This window comes from Enoplosus armatus, chromosome 15, assembly GCF_043641665.1.
Source record: "Enoplosus armatus isolate fEnoArm2 chromosome 15, fEnoArm2.hap1, whole genome shotgun sequence".
NCBI lineage: Eukaryota > Metazoa > Chordata > Actinopteri > Centrarchiformes > Enoplosidae > Enoplosus > Enoplosus armatus.
The window spans coordinates 5992185-6015612 of NC_092194.1; the positions used below are offsets into that span (position 1 = coordinate 5992185).

The 23428-nt window shown below is 42.7% G+C and overlaps 1 protein-coding gene across 1 annotated transcript in view; it reads right to left on the reverse strand.

Annotated features, from left to right (window-relative positions):
- Positions 1-239: 239 nt before the first annotated feature.
- Positions 240-23428, reverse strand: part of LOC139297455 (apoptosis-stimulating of p53 protein 1-like) — a 34061-nt gene continuing 10872 nt past the window's right edge. The window contains exons 5-24 of the mRNA XM_070920129.1: positions 15576-15671; positions 13121-13177; positions 12796-12916; positions 12453-12532; positions 12197-12343; positions 11966-12106; positions 11643-11841; positions 11124-11252; positions 7212-7279; positions 6829-7030; positions 6280-6507; positions 5936-6151; positions 5599-5749; positions 5423-5460; positions 4954-5318; positions 4563-4700; positions 2764-2897; positions 2192-2358; positions 1857-2056; positions 240-366 (exon numbers count right to left, since the gene is read on the reverse strand). Of these exons, the coding sequence (XP_070776230.1) occupies positions 325-366; positions 1857-2056; positions 2192-2358; positions 2764-2897; positions 4563-4700; positions 4954-5318; positions 5423-5460; positions 5599-5749; positions 5936-6151; positions 6280-6507; positions 6829-7030; positions 7212-7279; positions 11124-11252; positions 11643-11841; positions 11966-12106; positions 12197-12343; positions 12453-12532; positions 12796-12916; positions 13121-13177; positions 15576-15671 (2919 nt within the window). The 3' untranslated portion in view covers positions 240-324. The remainder of the gene's footprint in view (positions 367-1856; positions 2057-2191; positions 2359-2763; positions 2898-4562; positions 4701-4953; positions 5319-5422; positions 5461-5598; positions 5750-5935; positions 6152-6279; positions 6508-6828; positions 7031-7211; positions 7280-11123; positions 11253-11642; positions 11842-11965; positions 12107-12196; positions 12344-12452; positions 12533-12795; positions 12917-13120; positions 13178-15575; positions 15672-23428) is intronic.

Below are 23428 nucleotides of genomic sequence, written 5' to 3' on the forward strand. Positions count from 1 at the left end.
TCTTGTGAAGCTGCCAAGCTACTGCTGCTCAAAATAAGATTCAGGCAAGTTCTTTTAACTGCAGCGACTCAGTGAAAATATATTACGATTCTACCATAAAGTGTCTCTGTGGTTCCAGCATCACATCCAACCAAACGGAAAAAAAAGTTGCTTCTAGTTCCATCTTTGTTTCCCTCTTTCTTCCCTCACTCAGCCTCTCGACTACCTCCATCCTTTGTTCTTTCTTTCTCTGCTAATGCTTCCGCCCACATGCTGCTGCTGCTCTCCTTCTTCTCTGTGTGCGCGTGCCCTCTGCGAGCGTGCACGTGGCTCCTGATCTGGGCTTTATGCCAGTGAGCGTTGTCTGGGTTTGATCCTTGGATACAGCTGGAGAGAGAGCAAGAGAGGGAGAGAGGAGGGAGAGAGGAGGGAGAGAGGGCAGGGTCACTACATCATGTTAACATTGTTCTCAAGGCGCTTGAACATCATGAAGGCAAACCGTAAGACACAGTGTGGGAATAAATCTGCCACTTGAGAAGCTGTTACCTGTGATGAATCCCATTTCAGTGAGTTTAATGTGGATTTAAACTTTACACATCCCACATTCAGTTATATACACTGAGGCAGCGTGGTATACAGTACAGTTGCAGCTGAAAGGTTGGAGCTGGGATGGACAGTTTTATTAAAGCTATATAGTTCAGTTTTACTGGTACAATAATTGAGTTCTGAGCATTATGGAACATACTGGACTCCCTGAGGCTTAAATGGCACTGTGCACTAAAGCGCAAGTCCTGTCCAATAATGCACACCTCTCTGTCCCTCTGCTATAGCCTATATAGGATATATATATATATATATATATATATATATATATAGCCTATAATATCATTCTTGCTACTTCACTTTTACAGTTAAACAGATTTATTTACCTGGTAAACATTCAGATTTTAGGATTAGTGCTATATGGTGTTAGCTGCTAGATTTCAGATCCAATCAACCTCAATGTGTGCTAATTTAAGATGAATTGTATTTTTGTAGAGATTTATTTTATAGAATAACTTATTTTACTTACTTTATTGTGACATACTTAAAGAACTTGTCACCACTCATGTTGAAATGTTCTTCTACTATACTACATAACAGTGCAAAGTACCTGTAGCTGCTGCCAATTTGCCGTTTGCTAAACCCCTCCCTTCGCAGCAAATTGTCCAATCATTGCTTAGCAACCGTAACTTAAATACGACAAGTCTATCAAGCTTTGGATTTCTCCACATGTTGAAGCGGTGTGCATGGGGGTGTTGTTTTCAGCAATGGCAATTGTTAGCATGTTCAGCTAACATACTGTTAGCCAGTGTGCATGGTAAGCAGCCAAACAGTGTTACATTAGAATGAAAGCCTGGTTCCTTCCTCATACTTACAATACTAGGACTAATTAGGTCTACACTGCAATACAAGAACAATGCAGTATTTCCATGTTTTCTAGCTACTTGAATCATCAACTGGTGTGAATGACGACTGTTTTGCCTGGGACATGCCGCTTTAGCCTTTTAGCAGAATTCCATACGTATGTAGCATCAGGTGCATATTCAGCTGGAAACATAACCAAACGTTAGCTTAACTAGCTTGCTACAACTGAGTCGGCCAGCGACAGTTGTCGTTTCAGCTGGTGAAACAGACTGTTGAAGGCAAGAGATAAGAAGCCAGCTTGTGTTTCATCTGTATGAAATCAAGGACCCATTGTTAAAGGGGCTTAGCGACGTGTCGACAGTTTAGCACGGTGTAGTGATAAGTGAGAATAGACTGAAGTGATGGACCAAGTTCTATGTGTGCACACATTTGTGGAAAGGTGTCTGTTGTAACGTCTTGTGGTCTCTCACCCCCAGTAGGTTTCTGGGCACGTATCCCTCGCGGTCGTTGAGCCGCGCCCACCACCACTCCGTCTCAGTGTCGTCACGCCGACGCAGCACGGTGAGGGCGTCGCCCTCGCTGAAGGACAGCTCATCAGCCTGCTGGGCTGTGTAGTTCCAGAGAGAGTAGACCAAGCCTTTGTTCATCACACCCAGCTTTTCTTGTACGCCTGGGAGAGCCACACACACACAGAGCATTCAGTGTCAAGTTTCTGGAGGAAAAACTACATGTATGGCACTTTTCTTTCCCCTGTGGACTGTTGTAGACCTGTTGAGTTTAGTTTTGTCTGTCTGTGTCTACCTACCATAGAGAAACTGAGAACACTGTGTATAGCCCTCCTCCATTTCTTCGCATTTGTCTGCTGCTGTTTCCACGTCGCTAATTGTTGTGGCGAAAATGGCGGCCCCCGACTCCACCAGCATTTTACAGAGGTGGACGCTGTTGCATGAAGCTGCACAGTGCAGAGGAGTCCTGCGAGGTACAGCATTAAAAACATAACTTTAAACAGACTCTGCCAGACAAGGTTCATTCACCTCTGACAAAGATGTTCCAGTAATGCACTTGTATCCAAAATCTAATCGGCTCAACACAATTAATATCATCATGAAACAGGCTGACATTAACTAAACATGAATAAATTAAATCATGTATCTTCTGAATGCGGATCCTCATTAGACTTGGTAATCTCATCCTGCAATATTGCTAAGGCAGCTGTAGTCAAGAATGAATTTGGAAATGCAATTATCTGTGTCATTGTTGCCTCTGAGCTCCAGCATTGCTGCCACAGAGTGTGTTCATTACCCAAACACCCTCCAGTCCCTCAGCGGCCACTGTTCTATTATTAGTCTGGAGTATTGCACGACTGAAGGTACTGACCATCCATCACTGTCGGCCGCGTTTACATTAACTCCAAAGTCCAGCAGGAACTTAACAATGTGGTGATGGCCAGCGCAGACAGCATTATGAAGAGGTGTTATGCCTTCGTCATTAGGCATGCTGGGATTTTCCACCTTAAAGACAGAAATAATGAGAAATTATACATGGAGACTTAGACTGATTAGAATGTTTGGCTATCCCAAAAAATCCCCCAAAATCCCTGTATTAGTATTAGCCTTGAGAAACCCTTAACTGAAAGCCCTGTGGAGTTCCTGAACTCACTGCAAAACTCAGGATAGTGCTACATTTTTTGATCAGCTTGGAAGCTGTTGAGGTGAGTTGAGTCTTACTGCCTCGGGGTACGATAATGTCAAACTGGATGTGAAGCATCTGAATGTTTCCTTGAGAGTATCAGCTAGAGTTTGCAGTTTGGAGAGTCAGTAAGCACTTTTGTCCAGTCTCCAAGAGAAAGATGTCAGGGTGATAGATGGGGGTTTGCTCTTTAAAGACGTAAGGATTTGTTCTCAGGAGCTCTGTGCTGCTGTAATACAGAGTGTGAGTGAGTCCTCAACACCTGACAACTGAGACCACCTCTCCCCCCTGACAGAGCTGCCAAGGATCAAAGATATTATACTAAGTATTGTCGTGAAGGTATTGAAACGCTTAAAAATCCCCCAGTTATTAGCAGATCTGTTGAGGCAATCTGTGTGTGGGTGTACAGTAATTGTTGGCATGTACAAATATTCTTCTATTGCATAAGGATGTGTTTTCATTCAACACAGAAATGTATCAAAGATTTTAGAAGTGTAACCAAATTGCAAGTATGAAAGCAAACTATGTCAGATGATATTCAGCCCAAAAATTTGAGGGCTTAACAGAAGATTCTCTAGTGAGATTAAACTCACTTCATTACTAGTATCTGAGTCAAGTTACAACCTGATTTTTAATTTTCTTCCACCTAAGCACAACATTCAATACTATTAATCAAAACATTTCACTAGGTCATCTTAAAAACAGTAGTGAACGTAGCACTCTCAACGTTTAGGTACCAGTTTGTCTTGCTTGATGATAACAATTAGTCTCTCTCTACAAAATAAGGTGTGGTGTCCCTCAAGGCTTGCTACTCGGTCCACTACCTTTCTCTTTACATATGCTGCCATTCTGTGACAATCAACAATCAACAGTCTGTTCTGTGTTGCCATCAAACCTGATGATCTATGCAGTGCTCCCACTCCCAGGATTCTATGTTGTTTCTCCGTCCAGTTGTTTGAAAGAACAAGACCTCTGCCATATTCAATCTTCACCATTCCCCACCAGTTAAGCTGCCTATTCTAACCTCATCCAACAAGCCCCAACCCCTACACCACCTAGCTTGCCCCTTGGACCTAAATTGATGTGGAAAACTGATACAGGATGATATATTATGGTACATTGGACTTTATATTCATTACGTGTGTTAAGGGTTCATTTTGTATTACGATTGATTGTTCCATAATTGTTCATGTTATTGCCATTTTCCAACCAATGGCTCCTACTGCACTCCCAGATGTCTGAGAGAGGCGATCTCTCTTTGTATTCATGCGTGTCTCCATAGGAGTTTTGGAGGGTGGTTTTCCTTGTTTTCTTGCAAAGCGTAAGATGGGTTTAGAACCATTCCTGTAGGCTTGTAAAGCCCTTTGATTCCCTGTAATATTGGCCTAATTTGATTTTAGCTCTGCAGGCAGTTAATAAGCTTTACAAATTTGAAATATGAAAATGTACTATAATACAAATACTGTAACAATTACATCTTGTGTTACCTCATATATAATCCTCTGCACCAGATCAAACTCTCCCTCTAACGATGCATCCAGCAGCAGAGCTAGAGGGTTGAACTTGACTCTCAGGCCGTGGCCTGTTCGCTCTGATGACGGCTTCTTCAGGTTGGTTCGCTTCACCTGCAGCACACAGCGAGAGAGACAGAAAAGGGTTGACAATGCAGAATAGAAATTGTAATAAAGTACTTACTTCTTAATCTGGAACATTAACTTTCACAGAGAACAATTACTTGTTTAAGTTATCAGTAACATATTTCAGAGGGAAACAAAGTGGAATACTTGCTAAGAAAGTGAGATGCATTGTCTAAGCAATGAGAAGACCTTATTTTAATGTGTGTACCCCATATCAGGTGTAATTATAATCTATGCCTACCTTAGGCAGTGAAGGTGGAGCAGGGGGGGAAGGCAAAGGGGAGGTGTGGCCCACAGAGTGTGCGGGACTAGATCCTCTTTGGTTATTGTTGTTCTGGTCCTCTAGTCTATCAGGCGCCGGGGATGGGCTGGGTTGGGTTGATGGAGACACATTATTGGTAGTTTCCGCTTTAGCCGGTGTCTCTTTGGATGCTTCCATGACAACAGAAGGAGGGGACAAGCGGCGGGAGCCTGAGTTCAGGTTTTGAACTTCGACCTCCGCGGGTGCCACACTGACTTGCTTGTCACCAGGTTCCACATTCCCATTTGCTGAATGGATGTTGTCCATGTCGCCCAAAAGGCAGTCAGGCTGGTAGAAAGTATTTCCTGGAATTAAACAGCCAATTTAAGCATCATCAAACCCTTGAGATCAATAAAGAAATACTACATAGGCTGTCCTGAGGCAAGGCCATGTCATCACAGTGTCTTACCTGAGCCTCCCTCCATGCCTCCCGCCAACGTGTTGAACCTGGACATCACAACAGAATTCAGTATCAACCAAGCTGCAGCTGCACTTGATTCATTATTATTTAGTTTCTGTTTCAAATTTAGTTTCATAAAAATGGATTTGTTTTTATGGTGGGGTACAGTACACAGTAGCACAGACCTTTGATAAAGTAGCTTTTGGATGTTTGGCCCCTGTGGGCCCTCAGGCTCGGTGATTGAGCTCCGTTTCTTCAGGGGTCGTGGGGCGTTGCTGAGGCGTCGGCGGAGAACCTCCAGGTCAGCGTCACTCTGGAAACGTAGCTGGGAGTGGGCTGTGGAGGGCAGAGGTGTGAAATAAAAAATGTGTTAGAGCGGGATTCTGTAATGTCTGAAACTACACATTTCTTCTCCTGTCATTTGTTTATTGAAATGTTGTTATTTATTGCTCCTTAGATATTTGTCACAGATTTATACACCACATCTACAATATCACGTGGAGCCTGGTATGTGGTACCTACCCACTGGGGTGAGCTTAGTGGGACTGAGGGGACGAGGGATGTTGTCCACGCTGGGTGGAGGGAGGACTTGCCCATCACTGCTCTCGCCTCCTCCTTTCCCTCCTTCTTTATCTGTAACATCCTCTCCTCCTGCTCTTACTCCTCCTCCTCCTCCCTGGAGAAAAGGGACAGGGGACGGAGAGGTGGAGGAGGTGGGGAGGATGGGTTTACCATAGACTATGGAGAAAAAGAAAATGGGACAGATGGTGCTTAGATGGATTTTTCATTCTGTAACAACATTAAACACACGCTGTCTTTAGTCTGCATATGTGGCACAATCTGTACAAATGTATTTGTTTAATCACCTGCTTTGAGAGTAGTCCTGTTGCTGAGAGAGCCGTAGTTTTTAGCCTGAGGCTGCTGGAGGTACATGCTGTAGATGGAGCTGCTGTTCATGGTGGCGGGGCCCTTCCTGGGGGACTGGGGCCTGGAGGGGTGGTCCGGGACGTAGGGACGCACGGCCACCGCTGGAGGGGGATCTGTTCGCTCTGTTTGTGGGGACAAGGGAGAGGGCTGGGAGGTGGTGGAAGGGCCTAGCAGTAGAGACAGAGTAGGGAGAACGCAAAATTGACACTTCATGTCCAAGCACTTCACTCACATCTCCAAGAAGTGATTTGCAGAGTTCATCATTCAGTTTGCATAAAAGAGAGAGGCTTGCAGTATTTTGTAAGAAATTACTTCTTAAATGAAATTATTCAAATTCTACCCACGTGACATCAATTACAGAGCAATCGTTAAAGAGTAACTGAAATTTAAACTTCCAGTGGTTTAACCCGTCACCCATCAGTGATAGTGGGTGTGGTCAGAGGTGAAACAGGCTTGAAACTTTCAACCAGAGAGGGCAGCTAAGTTACCTTGGCTTGAATTTGGAGGGACAGAGATCCGTTGCTGTATTTGTTGCGAGCAGGAAGATGATAAAGAGGAGGTGGCACTTGCAGCACTGGATCGGGGCCATCCCAGTGTACCAGGGGCAGAACGGGGCAGGGAGCTGGTGGCAGAGTGATGCCCTGCTGCCTGGTGGGTGGCACTGGGGTAGGTACCATAACCAGAGGGATGCTGGTGGGAGGGAGAGACATTGAAATGAAGAGAGAGAGAGAGAGAGAGAGAGAGAGAAATTGTAAAATTTAAAATGTTTTAATGTCTCTATAATGTCATTTGGTCAAATAATCTAATAAAGAATGACTACTGTGATGATCACTATTATCTCCCCATGTCAAGTGTAGAAACAGTACAGTACCTGTTCTGGACTGTTGGTCCTCCAACCTGACACACTCTTACTGATGCTCGGCCATGACGCTTCATTAGCTTAACAGAGAGAGAGAGAGAGGGGAAGTGTTGAGAAAGGGACAAAGGTTAGAACAGGAAAGGCAATTAAGGAGAGGAAGAGGCAGGAAAATGACAAAGTACCATGTGTGTTAAAGAAGGTTAAAGTAGGTGAAAGGTGAGACAGTGTTAGAGAGTAGGAGGCATGTTGGTATGAAGTTAAGCTCATATGTTATACTGAGAAGGCGTTGGAAGGGATCTGGATGCTAAATAGTCACCTAAATATTTTACACTAGCTGTCAGTCTACAGTGTGTCACACAACACAAACATACAAAGCAAAAAAAAAATTATATTATTGTCCATACATATAGTTTACTCCACAAACAACATGAAGCCTTTTGTGTACATGACAGCTTTGGATTTGACGTGAACTGCATGGTCCATTATTTAGTATCACATAACAATGATGCAATATTTGGAACAGACTCCAAGTCATCGAGTTATTTTTAATTCTGGCTTTCAATTGTTTCGCGTCAACATAGCAAATACTGTAATGTAACAAGACAAGCGTCAAATTGATAAACCACTACTCTACATGTTCAGATCGGTGATTACAGTGTGTGCAAACATGTGTTTAGCCTCCTTGTAACTAGTACAACAATGGGACTAAAGTATCTCTGATCATGAGCTTGGTTGCAAAATGTATGGGTAGTGTAGTTGTCATCATATATCCGACGATAAAAAAAACAGAAATATTCATAGTAACTGACAATTGCAGTCATATAATTGACTTTTGGGTGCTACGCTGCTATTTTTACCAGAAGAAGAGTTGTTGGTTTATATGGGGACTTCAAAAACCCAAATAACAGAAAGCTGCTGCCTTGATTAGGCAGATAGGTTTAAAACTGACTGACGGCGCTAAAATGCTAAGCTCTTGAAAAATGAAGCCTGTTAGTTGTGAAAAGTAGCAGTTTAACCCACAGAGTGTCTCCACACAGGTGGTGTTACATAACTGATTGGCAGAGTTCAATGTAACACTAAGGTCACAGTACCGGTCAGCCAGTAAATCTTGATCCACTGTTGCCTATTTGTGTTTAACCTTATTTCCATATAAACTAAAGACTAGCTGAAAGGAAATATCCTTATGAATCTGCAGTTGTTAGTTTTCATACAAAACAATAATAATATTATTATATCTGGTCTACAGCCACACTAGCGGCTATGTGAGGCTATTACAACAGTCAGGGGATCAGCAAAGTTATTACAAAAGATATTTCTGAAGTTCCACTACATGTCACAGTTGGCTACAATTCAGCGTCCGTTGTCAATGTATCATTTTAAGCTGTTACCTAACCATTTGGCCTAGCTCTCGGTGGTACAGCTACGTCACAGTTTTGGCACATACCAGACTAATACTGATTAACTATTGAACCTGGGAGTCCTGAAGTCCATAAACTGTGCTGTGCAACCAGTTGACTGCCGCTGTAACCTGCTGACCTCAGGAAGAAAACAGTCACGACAGGAAACAAACAGTCAGCTCTGTGCGAGGTGGAAACTTGGCCATCTGCCTGAGAGCCCAGATTAGAAGTAGTCACTCAGTGTTGTAGAGGAAAGACAGTGCAGTACACAGCACTGGCACCATCACAGTACGCCCTGATGCAAAATCTGATTAAGGGTTTTAAGAAGCCTATCAAACTCATCACCTCTCAAGCGTCTTCTTTGTTTTTTCAACACCAATCTCGTATTCTTGAACTGAAGTATGATGATAGGTGTATATATATATTTACATTATATCGATATATATATAGATAGATAGATAGATAGATAGATAGATAGATAGATAAATAGATAGATAATCCAGCACATACCCCTGTAAAATGGAAAACTTGGGACTATGGAATAAACAAATGAGATGTCATGTGTTGCTTAGTGAGCTGGCAGGTGGATATTGTTACCGACAGATAGAGCCAGGCCAGTAGTTACCCCCTGTTTTTATGCTAAGCTAAGCTAATTGGCTGCTGGCTTTATCTTAACATTTTGCACATAGACATGACAGTAGTATCAATCTTGTCATCTAACTCGCAGCAAGAAAGCGACTAAGTGTATTTCCTAAAATGTTGAGCTGTTTCTACAAAATCAATAAATATTTAAATATTAATCAATACTAAATATTACACCATGTACTGTAATCAAGCAGCACCTACCTATCATATCATAGGTAGACAACACGGGCTGGAGCAGATCTGATTTTTAATAAAAGGACAAGTTTAACCATTGTCTAACCATTTTCCTCTAAAACAGAAGCATCAGGATTTTTGAAGCCTTCCCTATTGATGATTAACCAAGCCTCCTCATGGGATTATTCAAAAAGAGAGCTTTTGTTTCACTAGCTCTTGGTTCCTGTTGCCACTTTCTAGCAAATATTTGTTTACGTCAACAGAATATGAAACCATTTCCCAATGAATAAATAAACGATTCACTTGTATTCTAGTGCTATTGGGAATGCATGGAACTCCTTGCTGTGCTTTTTCCTCTTCTAAGAATACTGTAGACTGTGCTTGTACCGTATTAGCATTCATACAGTATAAAAGATATTCAGTGCTAACATTTGTTCGAGAGCCTTAATCGCTCTGATGACACCAACAACAGCTGCCACAACCCCCCAACCCCCCCTCCCTAAAATCTCTCTCGTTATCTGACTCACACAGACACATTCACACACACTGTAAATAGCTACAAGTTAGCGTAGCTCAGACTTCCTTTCATTCATTTGTTGTGCCTGCCTGCCCAGTGCACTGTCGACATGATTTACAAGTATATGTGTTTTCCACATTACATAAGCTGGGACAATAAATAGAGCTGTGGCATTTGCGTTGGCATTCAAGAACACAATTGGATTAGTATCAGTTGAAGACACTTCACTTATACCCAGTAGTTAAGCTAAGTGAATAGCAATGTTTTGCTATTTCCAGCCTGGGTGTACTGATATATTACTATAAGGAAAGCAAGTGTCTGGCTGGCATAATGCAGAATGAAAGTGGCCTGATACAACATGGTCAGTCAACTATGTGGATGGATGTTGACACTACTAAGTAAAGCTAGTGTGACTATTAACTAGATTCAATCATGTGCAAAGTTAAAGGAATAGTTTGGCATTTTGAGAAATATACTTATTTGCTTCCTTGCTGGGTCTTGAGAAGATTAATACCACTCTCATGTCTGTACTGTAAATATGAAGCGAAAGTCAGGTGACAGTTAACTTAACTTAGCATAAAGACTAGAAACAAGGGGCAACAGCTAGCTTGGCTCTGTCCAAAAAGCTCACTAATTGCCTGGCAACGTCGAGGTGACGACAGGACTCCAGGAAGACCAAGATATAGTATATTTTTGATTCTGTTTGGACACAAACGGGCTTGCTGTTTTCTCCTGCTTCCGATCTTTGTGTTAAGCTAAGCTAACTGGCTGCTGGCTGCAAAAAGATTATTCTAACTTTGCCATTGTAGCTAAAGAGGACAAATGTTTTACTGCAATTCACCGTCTCACACCAGACAGGAGGACGTGAAGGAAAACTGAATCTGAGTCTGAGTTTATTTTCTTACGCTGGGCTTCCTAACCCCAAGCAGCTGCTGGCTGTAAGATGTCACATCTGTGTCCTTATACTCACGACCTTTACATTTTGAGGTCCTTTTCTGTCGCTGATTCAATTATGTTATGTCCTTACCATCTGTTCTGTATAGTTATACAAAGACACTCCCCTTGAATCATTTCGGAAATACTATTATTTCACCAGACCCACTGAAGCAGTGAGCATGAACCAGGTGCTGCTACTCTATCACCAACGGAGCTAGTAGTGAGGATGTTTCTCTACGCCTTCTGGGGACTCACTGTTGTTACTGTCGCCCCTCTGAGGGGACCGAGGTCCCTCCCACGTCTCAGTGGGCTCTGACAGGACGATGTCTAAATCTGACACTTTCCATTGGCTGGGAGGCTTCCCGATGCCACTCCTGTCCTCCTCTGCATGGCCACACCCACCGCGAAAGACAGTAACAAGACGCCATCCACGACAGTAACAACCACCGAAAACATCAACACGCACATCATCATGATGTCATCATAATGGTGTCACAAAACAGTAACAGGAACAGTCACAACCACCACCACAACATCAACAAGTGACAAAACAATAATCACAAAACCACCAATAACATTAACACACCACATTTAAGATCACAACAACAGATAAGGGGAGAGGAAAAGAAGGAGCCGACAGACAGGAAAAAGAAATAGACAGAAAGTTAGAGCCCAGACAGATGTAAGACAGTGCAGATAGAAACTCTGAAGTCAAACACAAACTGATCCACCTCTTATACAGTGTCTTAAAAAAAAACAAGTCATTCTACCAACCTGAGAGGGAGCGGATGTGGCTGAGCGGGGCGGGTTTGGGTGGTGGGTCAGCCGGCATGGGGTACCCAGCCTCCTGTCTCCCCTCCGCTGGAACCTGGATGTAGGGGCAGACAGCCGCCACTCGACCCGAAACTCCACCGCCCGGGTGGGAAGAAGAGGTCTGAGGCGACGACAGGCCTCCTCCATTCATACGAGTCAGCTGAAAGGGTGGAGAGAGAGAGACAGACGGACTTAGACCTCCACTAACTGTCGACCTTAAAACAACTCTCAAGAGAAAATGAAATGCAAATTTCCATGAATGGTAAGAGTAAAGTAAAGTGTACTTCTGCTCTCTTCTTATGCAGTCGCTCTCTCAGGTCTCCAATGCGTTGATCCATCACGGTCACCTGGGCGTTCCTCTTGTTCAGCAGATCCTTGTTCTGTGCCAGCTTGCTGCTCTGCTCCAGATTATGACGGTTACGAGCCTGAAACACACAGCATTAGAAGTCTTATACACGTTTGTATTTATGCTTTCTAACGTTGAAAGAAGGAGATCACGAGATGATTTAATTCACCTGCAGCTCCTGGTAGAGTTTCCTCAGTTCCAGGGCTGCAGGGCCAGACAGGGGCGATCCTTTCTGGCCGGTGGGTGCCCCGTGAGCTGGTGCGACAGAGTGTAGCTGAAGGCGTCCTCTCCTCAAATCCTCCAACTGCTGGGTCAACTGGTTAAAACCGTTTAAAAACAGAACTTAACAACTCACCTGGAACTCAATTCTGCTTGATTTTGACTGTCACAGTGAAACCTCACTCCACCTCAGGGACAGACGTTACCTGGTCGACTCGGACCACAGCGGACTGCAGTTCTGCCTGCTTCTCCTGAAATAGGCTGCTCACATGGTCAATCTCTGCAGCTGGAGACAGAGACCAGGAGAAGACGGGGAAATACGAATTAGACTGAAATATTTTAAGTAAAATGAGTTCACTATTACTTTTGGAACGGACACAGCGACCAAAATATTTAAGTTCAAATTGTCACCTTTAAGCCAGATCGATTTTCAGCATTTTAGCAGCAAGTCTATTTCACTATAATACTATTAATATGCAGTCATGAAGTGCAGTGCCTGTTAAGCCATAGTCATCATCTCTGCAGTGTGCTTAGTGTGTTTGGGCTTACAGAGGTTTCCGTTGATCAGTTTACTGTAGTCGACTTGTCCTCTCATGGCTCGGATCTTCTTCAGCTTGGCTTCCTGAGTCTCCACTCGCTCCTTCAGCCGCTGCAGCTTCTCAGCTTCAGACTAAACAAGAGAGGAAGAAAAGAACTCAATCTAAACAACCACTTGTATTCTCATCTAAGTGTTAGTCAGCTTTTGAAATGTGACCAAAATAAATAATTGAGTTGACTGATAGCCCTACAGTATATACACAAAGTGTTTCAACCTTAAATATGTTCTGGTGCCTTATAGGACATTATAGAAGACAGACAGACATATGGACCCCACCTGTGTCTGTCCCTGGTTAGCTCTGCCTCCTTGCTGAAGATACCTCAGTCTCTGCTCCTAGAAGAAGAAAAAAAGGTGAAAACTTTCATTCAGTTCCAGATACGTTTTTAGTGGCGCAGACCCTGTGATGGCACTAACATGACCCCAGTTAGCTGCACTAACATTGCTTTCATCACGAAACACACTATTTTTGTGAGTTTGTTTGTTACTACCCATAATAACTCAAAATGGATGAGGCCACGTAAATAGGTTCTCAAGGACGTGAAAACCTATTTGCTCAATTTACTTACTAGAGCAATGGAGTCTGGCATGAACACAAAGTGTTTCTGTTTAAGTTGAAACCATTTTGACTATTTCACATAAGGGTCAAGCCAAATTTGATGAAAGTTGTTTGCTTATGTTGAGTTGTAAATCCTCTATGGATGTAGGGGGTTTAACTACAGCATAAAAGTCAGGAACATGCACTTTTACACTCAAGCTTTGTGGTGAAAACCCCCCCTGAAAACTGCATGTACGTGCAAGTGTTACTAGTTTTTAATCAAAGTTTTCAGTCCAGTGCTGTTTGACAGTTTGCTGTCTGATTCCTAAACACACACTTCACATTCATCAAGGTGTCATTTCCAGTTTCTTTGTACTGCCTGATAAAGATGCTGTCAAAAAAGAAAAAGACAAATACTGCAGTTACAAGTGGCACGTGCTGTTGTTGCACTGATAATGGCATTATTTCCCTGTCATCATCAATTCATCGATATTTCACACTAATACCTTTTACTGATTTGAATTGCTTTGAGAAAGACAATAAATATCACTTCTGTGTTTGAAACTTTTTTTGCAGTTAGAGAAGTTGTTGTTTGACCTGTGATTTTTCCTGCTACGACAAGTCAAAATGTCTATTTACACCATTACCATTGTTATTAGCTCATAGAGGTCGTGACATCACCTACATAGCTCCACCCACCTTCTGCCAACTAGGTAGGCCAGCTAAGTACTATCACGCATTTCTTCATGAGACATTTAACACCCTGCTGAATAACACATACACATTTTTATTACTAGCAGCATTGCGTTGTCTTAGTGAGCCCTTATTAGCACCTTGACTTACACTGAAAATGCCATGACTTTGTACTAACAGCGTAATGGACCCTCTCACCACACAATGTAACATTCAATTTAATAATATCTAATGACATATTTGCTGTTGATTTTGAATATGAATGCAACTATACACACATTATAAAGCAAATAGCCTACAGAGGAGGAATAGAGAGAGAGAGAGAGAGAGAGAGAGAGAGAGGCATGTCATGTGTGATGCTGACTGAGGCAGTTTACACCTCTCTGTGTCGTGCTGGCACGTAGTACAGCTGACCTGTGTGTCTCTCTCAACACACACACACACACACACACACACACACACACACACACACACACACACACAGAGGAAGAGGGAAATGGAATGTTGGCAAGAAGCCTCCCATCGTTCACTGGAAACACACACACACACATACACACGCTAATAACACATTACATAACAGTAGCTTGTTTTATTACATAGACAGCACAGGAGTAAAAGTGGTGCCAGAACAGTAGCTGTGTTTTGGACGCTTCCGGGAAGTCATCAATCCATGTTGTACTATGCTAATGCTGTGAGGATGGAAACTGCCTCTTCATGGCAGCTGGGAGACTTTTCCACCCAGCGAGACGAGGAAATAGTTCAACACTTACACACTGGAAGGAAGGGCTTAATAGCTATCACTTAGCAGGGGAAATTGCAGCCTTTAGAAAATGCTGAATATCAGCATAAAGTTGCCAAATAAAAACATCAGTGCCACAGTTGGCCTTGAAAAATTCAGATTGGCCCAGTAGAAGTTTGGTGGTTGGAAAAAGTTCCCTGCTGAAAGCATTTTTATTCGCTTTAGACTAAGCAGACACTTCATCAAATGAATCGGATTTTTTTTTTTTTGGCTCCCCTTCCTGACTCTTTCCTGGAGTACAATTCAGCTTCAACTTCCCAGCAGCTCCCTGATGACCTCATTTCCTGTCAACTTATAAGGTCACTTCCTAGTGTGGGAATGGCCATGATCTCTCTCTCTCTCGCACACACTAACACACACACACACACACACACAATGCTGTCACTGGAGGTGAGTGGTGATCTATTGGCTCAAATCGAGTTGTTCTTTCCTGCCAGTCCTTAAACCCTGACCTGGATCACATGCTCTGTTTCAAAGGAAGACGTATGAGCAGTGATCCTTACACACACACACACACACACACGCACACACACACACACACACACACACACACACACACACACACACACACACACATTTGTCCAAGGCCGTGGCTCTTGGGGCCTCAAAGCTGACCTTTTCAGACAGACTCTAATGTAGATAACCTTACACTAACTGACAGGCAATCCATCTAACAACTCTGTGTGTGTGCGTGCATGAGTTACCTTGGCGACCAACATCTGTTGCTGAGCCTCTATTTGTTGCTGTTGTCTTGTGGCCATTTCCTGGAGCTCAGAGAGGGTCAGCTCCACACGGGGAACCTAAACACACACAAGAAGTTACATATATCAATACAGTATGTCCACAGAAAAAGTTTGCGTTTTCCTGCGTGTATCTCTAATCACTGTTTCCATCCATTACACGTCACTGAGTTTAGGACTGTTACTGACAAGATGAAAACCCAAACAGTGACAGGAGATAAATGCTAGACTACAGCGCACAGCTGCACACACACATCACCTCCCACTTCAGGTCACAGAGCGCCTTCAGCGTGCTACAGAAATGTTATTAGGCTAGCAGCTGGTGGCCTTGGCAGAGTGAATTATAGTATTGGTTCTGGGGAAAATAGCCGGAATCCTATCTGGCCTGGTCATTACAGGGCTGTGACACAGAAAAAAAATTCGAATGACACTCATCATTTGTTCTGTATTTTACTATCAGAGGGGGGGGGGGTTTATTAAGCCGGACACACACCAGAACAGATCGTTACGTAGCTGTGATTGTGGATGTTGTTCAGAACAAACATTTCTACAATATGTGTATGGGGGTGGGTGGGGGTGTGGCGGGAGGGAAGAGAAATGCCTTTAGCAGACACCAGCGGAAGGTTTCTGCCCAGCCACATCCTGCTATTGTGTATGTTCATTCATGGACACAAACACTGCACCTGGTCTGTTACATTGATTTTCAGTATGCAGTGAAGCCAGACAATGCGAAAAACAAATACTCTCCTCTGTGTTAATAGTCAATGCATGACTTCATATGTTAAAGATTCTAAATGGTATTTACTTGATCATCTAAACACTTTCTACATGTTGTCCAATGAAAGGCATGTTTGGGCTACTTTCTAGACCTGTGTCTCCATAGTTACAACACACCATAAAACATGTTGTAGGGCAGCTTCAACACCATGCAGCTCTGCACTGCATCAAATAAAGCTATAATGTAGTGTACAATACAATGGCAGAATATCAAGTCTTGCAAAGCAGATCTTTGACTATAAGCAAAAATGTGTGAATGACTCGGTATGAACATTATCAGTATAGATTATTGCATTATGTATTAATTCACTACATTTCAGGCCTACTCAAACATGCCGGGGACCAATGCTAAGTGAAAATGTAGGTGCTACCTGGGATTAAAACATACTAGTTACACAGCCACATGGCCTCAAACAGTCTTACTGTTTCATTTGAGTCTCAATCCAGAGTAACACTGATTAATGAACGCCACCCAGAGTAAAAGGATCTGCCATTTTCTGAGACTAATACTTATGGTTGTTATACGTATTTTATATGAAAGTCACAGATACAAACTGTTGCTAAGATGAGGTCTCTTGATCGGCTATGCTGCAGGGTGTTTGTAGTATTTTTGCACCTTGATATATGTAAATGAGGAAAAATACTGTAGGATCAAAACACACAATACAGCTGAGTCAACACACAAGTAGTAAATAGAAACAGGAAGGGGCCTAAAATGAAACCATGAGCAAGAGAAATGAGCATGACCAATGCTGTAGTGCCACTTTTACTGTACGCCATGTTGAATTTGAGGTGGTCAGTTAATTTACATGGTTTGCGGTGTAAATGGCTACACTAAGAGATACACAATTTGGTATGTGATGCACTGAAAAACTACATTTGAGAAACAAAAAAACGAACTTTGTCTAAAAGTAATGTCCCAGTTTTACTACATGAGACTTGCTCCATGTTATTTATTTAAGGTTAAACTGTCCAATTGGGTTCTTGTTTTGTTGTTTTTTTCTTGGTATTTGGGTGAACTAACTAACTAACTAACCAAGTTCATCAAACGTTCTGGATTTAAGGGTCCACAGCCTTATGGTTTAAGGGCTTGAACAGTATTATAGGGACTTCATTCAAAACTCAATTTCTGCCAGAGATGAGAGAGAAATGTTCTCGAAGGGGCCGGAGGCTTCAGTCAATTTCGTTAAATGTTGAAAAGAGTCTTCATCTCAGTGGAGGTTTTAATGCCATGACTCAGGGAGGAGCTGATGAAAAACTCCATTACCCCGAACTGAGCCCTGAGGGTTATGGCAATTCTTAGATATGAAATCAGTGAAACAAATTAAACCCACCGACCATTTAACGACTCAGGGAGTAGAAGCTCGAACTCTGGCAGCATTAGCGCTATGCTAAATATCAGTATCAGTGATTAATGACACTGACACAGACCGAGACAGCACCGCTGCCTTCAGGCTGACTTACATAATTCTTAAAAACATAATGCAGACGTGCAGTATTCCAACATAATGCAGACTACATCATGTTTTAGACGATGACATTACGCACATTACACCGGTTTTCCAGTCAGTGGTGCCACGTGTCATTAGCTAACTGCTGACCTGCACTCCGGTCCAGTGCTGTCAGCTTAAAGGAGACCAGGCAGTGCCAGTATGATTAAAACATCGCTGTTATCACATTGTGAGTAGTGATGCAGTGGTTAATACATAGATTAAGATCATTATAAGGCAATGACAACCTTCAACGTAGTGTAAACGACATGAATTTAATTCCCTGTTTTTTCCTGGGACATCTTGATGCAGTCATTACTAGATGTACTCGTATGGAAGCAAAGAAAGGCCAGAATAATTAGAGTTTTATAAGCATCTGAATACGTCTGAACGGTGGTCTGAATTCCCCCCTTAAACATTTCTGGATGTTAATGTGATGTAATGTTAAACTGAAGTGTCAGGGTTTCACTCGTCTGAACTTGTCTTTCTTGGATCACATGACTGACAGAAAGTAACCTGATAGGATAGAGGTCTGAGCGCTCCTCGGTGGCCCAGATGTCGAGTGTTCTTTCCTGCCAGTCCTTAAACCCTGACCTGGATCACATGTTCTGTTTCCAAGGAAGACGTATGAGCCGTGATCCTTACACACACACACACACACACACACACACACAATCACACACACAATCACACACACAATCCTTCTTTTTACATCTTGAATTTTGGTGTCTGAATTTCACCATTCCAATTTGAATAACCTGATTTCTTTTACATTTAAAATCAAGTTTTTGAATTTGCACAACTTGAAATTATCTTCAAATTAATTTCAAAAGGGGACTTCAAACCACATGGAGAGACAAGATGAAGTTTTTCAAAGCTATGAATGCAGTGGTATTTAAATTTCCAACACTAAGTATTAATTTCACATCTGTAGGTATTCAGTTGGTTGCTAGATTAAAATCCTTATGGCCTTTTTGCTTTCATATACTTGCATTATAAAGGTGTATTAGAAAGGTAAGTAAGCAGAATTTTGTTGATCTTCCACTGAACCTGAGCTTCATCTAAATAGCGACAAATCCTTGATTCTTGGAGCTGGAAAAACTACATTTCACAGGGAGCTGGAAAAAAACTGGTCACCAACCTAAAAAGCTAACATTTTAAAGATAAGTGGCTTTGAAAAACAAATACAATATGTGAAACTATCTGTATTGTAAACACCCTCGACTATCTTGCTGACTTGCTTGTTTTAAAAGCCTCAAATTGTCATCAGCTGGACTAAAGATCAGTTGTCAGTCGAAACAGTGTGGCTGATGAAGTTTACGTCCCTACTGCTAGGTCTTTCTAATGATGACATGCATCCTACAGCTACTGAAAAGTTAACAGTTCGCCTGACACTTAACAGCGGTGTCATGTATTGTGCCGCTCACGCTGTGAACACCCTGTACAACACCCTGCCGACTGCCCCCGGCTGACATTGACATGCGGTTTCCATCAGCTTCCCGCTGTGCTGTATTTACCTGCAGGCTGTCCCATGTGATCCTGCAGGAGCGGACTTTAATTTTGCTGCATTGTCCTTCAACAGTGAATTCCTGCACCAAATCCACCTCATTCCACTCCATCCTCACAGCCTCTCAGAGAAACAGCAGACCTTTATGCTTTCAGATGGGAAAATTGTAGCAAGAGGCTCGAAAGAGAAAAGCTTGGAGGGGGGGAACGAGAGCGATCCTTATCACAACTTTCCCTCTCCTCCGCCCGCTGATGTGCTGTGATTTACGACACTCTCTCCCTCTCTCTCTCTCTCGCTCGGCCCACGCTCCCTCCACCCCCCCGCCTCTCTCTCTCACTCTCTCTCTCTCTCTCTCTCTCCAGCATCGGTGTGTTCTCATATGACGTGTGAAGCCCACTAATGTGACACTGCATTCAATTACTACAGTAAACAAACATGTAAGCCTATAAACTGGTGCTGTTGTTCTCTCTGTTCTCTTCTTCCACCTCTCATCATCTCTCTGTCCCCCCCCCCCTCCTTTTGTTCACCTCATTATCTCCCTCCAACCCTCCTTCTCCATCTTTCTTAATCCCCATCTCTTCCTGCATCTGCATTCCTTCATCTCTCTTTCTTTCAATCCTTGTCATCCCTCTGCAGCTGGCTTTTTGCTGCAGCGACACCCCCCCCCCCCCCCCCTTCTCTCTCTCTCTCTCTCTGTCTCTCTCCCCCCTCACGCCTTCTCCCACTTTCTCTCAGAAGGGAAATCACTGCACCACAGCCTGATGGGGCACTAGCTGCTCTCAATCAGCCTCTGCCTCCCGCTCCAGATGTGTGTTATGAGGAAGATGATGACAACGACGATGATGATGATGGCAAGTTAATGGCCATGGCAGTGTGCACACGTCCAGCGACACACACACGTGCACACGACACATCTATGTGCATGCATGTATACACACACAACAGCTGATTCCTGCTGCGTCGTAGTGTCCTCCTCTTTTTCTCTGTTTCACTCTCTGCAACACACACACACACACACACACACACACAGTGTGACATGTGACTTATCTGCTGCGTCACACATTTTCCCTTTCCCTTTCCCAGACACACATGTGTTTCACTCAGATAAACACACACACACGTCCAGTAATGAAAGCAGAGTTTTTGCGAGTGCTGCTGTTCTGGGTGCAGGCGTCTGTGGGAGTGAGTGGGCAATTTGCATTAGAAAACATAACATGTAGAACTATTAGTGATTCATAATTTTTTATGAGAAAAGTTAAAAGTTTTTTAAGACTGAAACTGATATGTTTGAACGACTGAAGTTTTCAAGTTCCCTTCAGAGTTAGACTCTACATTCAAATGTCGGGGAAACGTCGGATTTATTTGGCCAACACTAAAATGATGAACATGCACATCAAAATCTTCCTTGTGTTGCCTGCACAGCATTGGCTCCATGTTGACGTCTGAGTGATGAAGAATGACTTTGCACACTGCATACTCACAATTAAAATGTTTGAATGTATTACAATCTTGTTTTCAGGAGATCTTTTTTTTTTTTTGCTGGCACCTCACTTCACAACAGGAAGTAAACGTGTCTCATATCATTAAGGTAACGGATCAAGGTCTGGACATGAACCGTATTTCTTCAACTAAACTAAAACATTCCTCTCATTGGCTGAACTGATTGCAGGTGAGGGCTACATTTCTTCTGATTGGAGGAGCTGAATACAGACATGTAAAACACTACCTCATATTGGTAGAGCTCAGTGTTGCCAGATTGGTTGGTTCTGAGTAGCTTGTGATAATTGAGGCTACTTGGTCAGTCTTCCTTGATTTTCATATTTTAGGCCAATTAGTATCGAGACTGACAGGGAAGACGTGGCTGCCTCAACTCTAAGAAGAAGAAGACAAAGAAGAAGAAGAGACTGAGGCACTGAGTTGGACAGTTGGACTTGGACACATCATCATGCAATGACAGAGGACTGATGACCGACAAAACCTAATGTCATTTCAGTTCATTTCAACTAGGCTGATGGTTTTTTTGAGTGTGTTTAACGTAACATTATTCGAGACTTACGAGAGATTTACTTGGATAACTTTTTCAATAGAGAAACCGTGGTTTTGGGTTTGCCTAAACTATGAAGCCTAATAATAAAACAGAAGACCGGGCACATCTTTCTGAATGCTTTGTTTTTATCTTGCACCCATATTCAAATTCCTCCCAAGAACCACAGGGCATACCCAATAATGCCATTATCTTGAAATCACGAGTTAGTCATTTCCTTATCTCAAGAAAACGAGATAAACAACTTATCACGAGAAAGCAAAATGTTTCTTCTTATTAGCCTGCTTATTTGTGAGATCTAGACATGTCATGACAACTGCCGCAAATGATTTAAGCTGAAATTGTCAGAGTACCCATTTTCCATCAATGCATCAGACTGTACTTCAACGGCAGAAGCTGCACTGTGTCTTTCTGTTACGAGATTCAGATCAGTCCTTGACATTTAAGGAGAAGAGTACCAGATAAATTAACCCTTTATCACGAGAAAACTAGCTTTGTTATCTCGAGATAGCAACATGTGAACTTTTAAGAAGCCATATTTAGTGCTTTCATTATCAGTGAAACCTGACCGCCACATTTCAAGGCATTTGGCTATAATTGTACAACAGAACTGTAAAGACAACCGTCTCATGTGGCTGCTGTTCACTGGCCTTCGCGGCAGTTTCACATATGTTGCGATCACAGTTCTAATCTGAAGCACATGGGAATATCTGACCTTCTCAGTGAGTATTACGTTTCCCTACAGTGTATATGTTCTCAGAGTTATGCACACACATACTAGGCACACACATTGTTCTGATCACAGGTCCCATCAGTAATGAAACCCATCCCCTTCCCATCTGCTGCTCGCCTCCAGTAAAAATATTCCTCCTAATCTACAACAACAGCCTTCAGACATTCCTGCAGCCCCGACCGGACCAAAGGGGAAAACTCTGTTATCAGAACCGCTCCAGTGACTAACGTTCACACAGCAGGGTGGCCCGCAGGTCACAGAGACCCTCCTGGAACTGAAAGGTCACATCTTTGAACCCCACCACTGAGGGCTTCAACAGTCAACAGCCACGCGCCCTGACAGTGTCCTTGGGCAAAGCGGTCAACACCTTCAACATAATTTAGGAGCAAAAATAGGACGACCAGCCAGATTTAGAGGATATTCACTTAACTCAAGTTCTGGTGCAACACAATCCCACCCAAGATTTCATCCAAACAGGGACTTTCCTACAACTACAGCATGTAATATTAACAAATCTGAAAATGGAGAAGATATCTGTCAAAACTTCATGTATATTTCCTCCATTTCTACATAGTTCCCAAAAACTTGCTGCCAAACTTGTTTACTTTTAATATTCAAGCATAAATGCCTTTAGTTTAATCAACAAATCTTAACAGATCATTTCTATGTTCTGGATGTATGATTAATATAAGCATATAAGTTCATAGTAGTCAGACCTTTATAACAGCATCACCAGCGTGAACATTTGTCACTAGTGATTCAAGTCTGCCGACGTCCCTGAAACCAGACTATCATATAACCTGACAAGGGAAAATATTCATCTTAATCTACATCAACACAGCCCCTGACGTGTGTGTGTGTTATGTCAAGAGCACACAAACACATACACAAAGACACACCTGACTTCTTATTATGTCCTTCAGCAGCGCTCTCACAAACAGTTGGATGGGGTCGAGTTACACACATAATTGGATCAACAGACTATATTATGTGTGTGTGTGTGTGTGTGTGTGTGTGTGTGTGTGTGTGTTAATTCAAAATGTGTGACGGTTCCTGTGGTCCTTCTGAGGTTAGGGTTAGGTTCCTGCTGTTTACCATCAAAATGTACCAAACTCTAGATTCATGCCAGATATGTTATGTTAGTGCCAAAGAGACTCTGCACACCCACAAGCGTAAAAACAGGATGTATTTTTCATCCAAAGCCATCAGTGTGACACCTCTATCAGCTGTCACACTCTTAATACGTCGAAATTATCACCAAAGCAT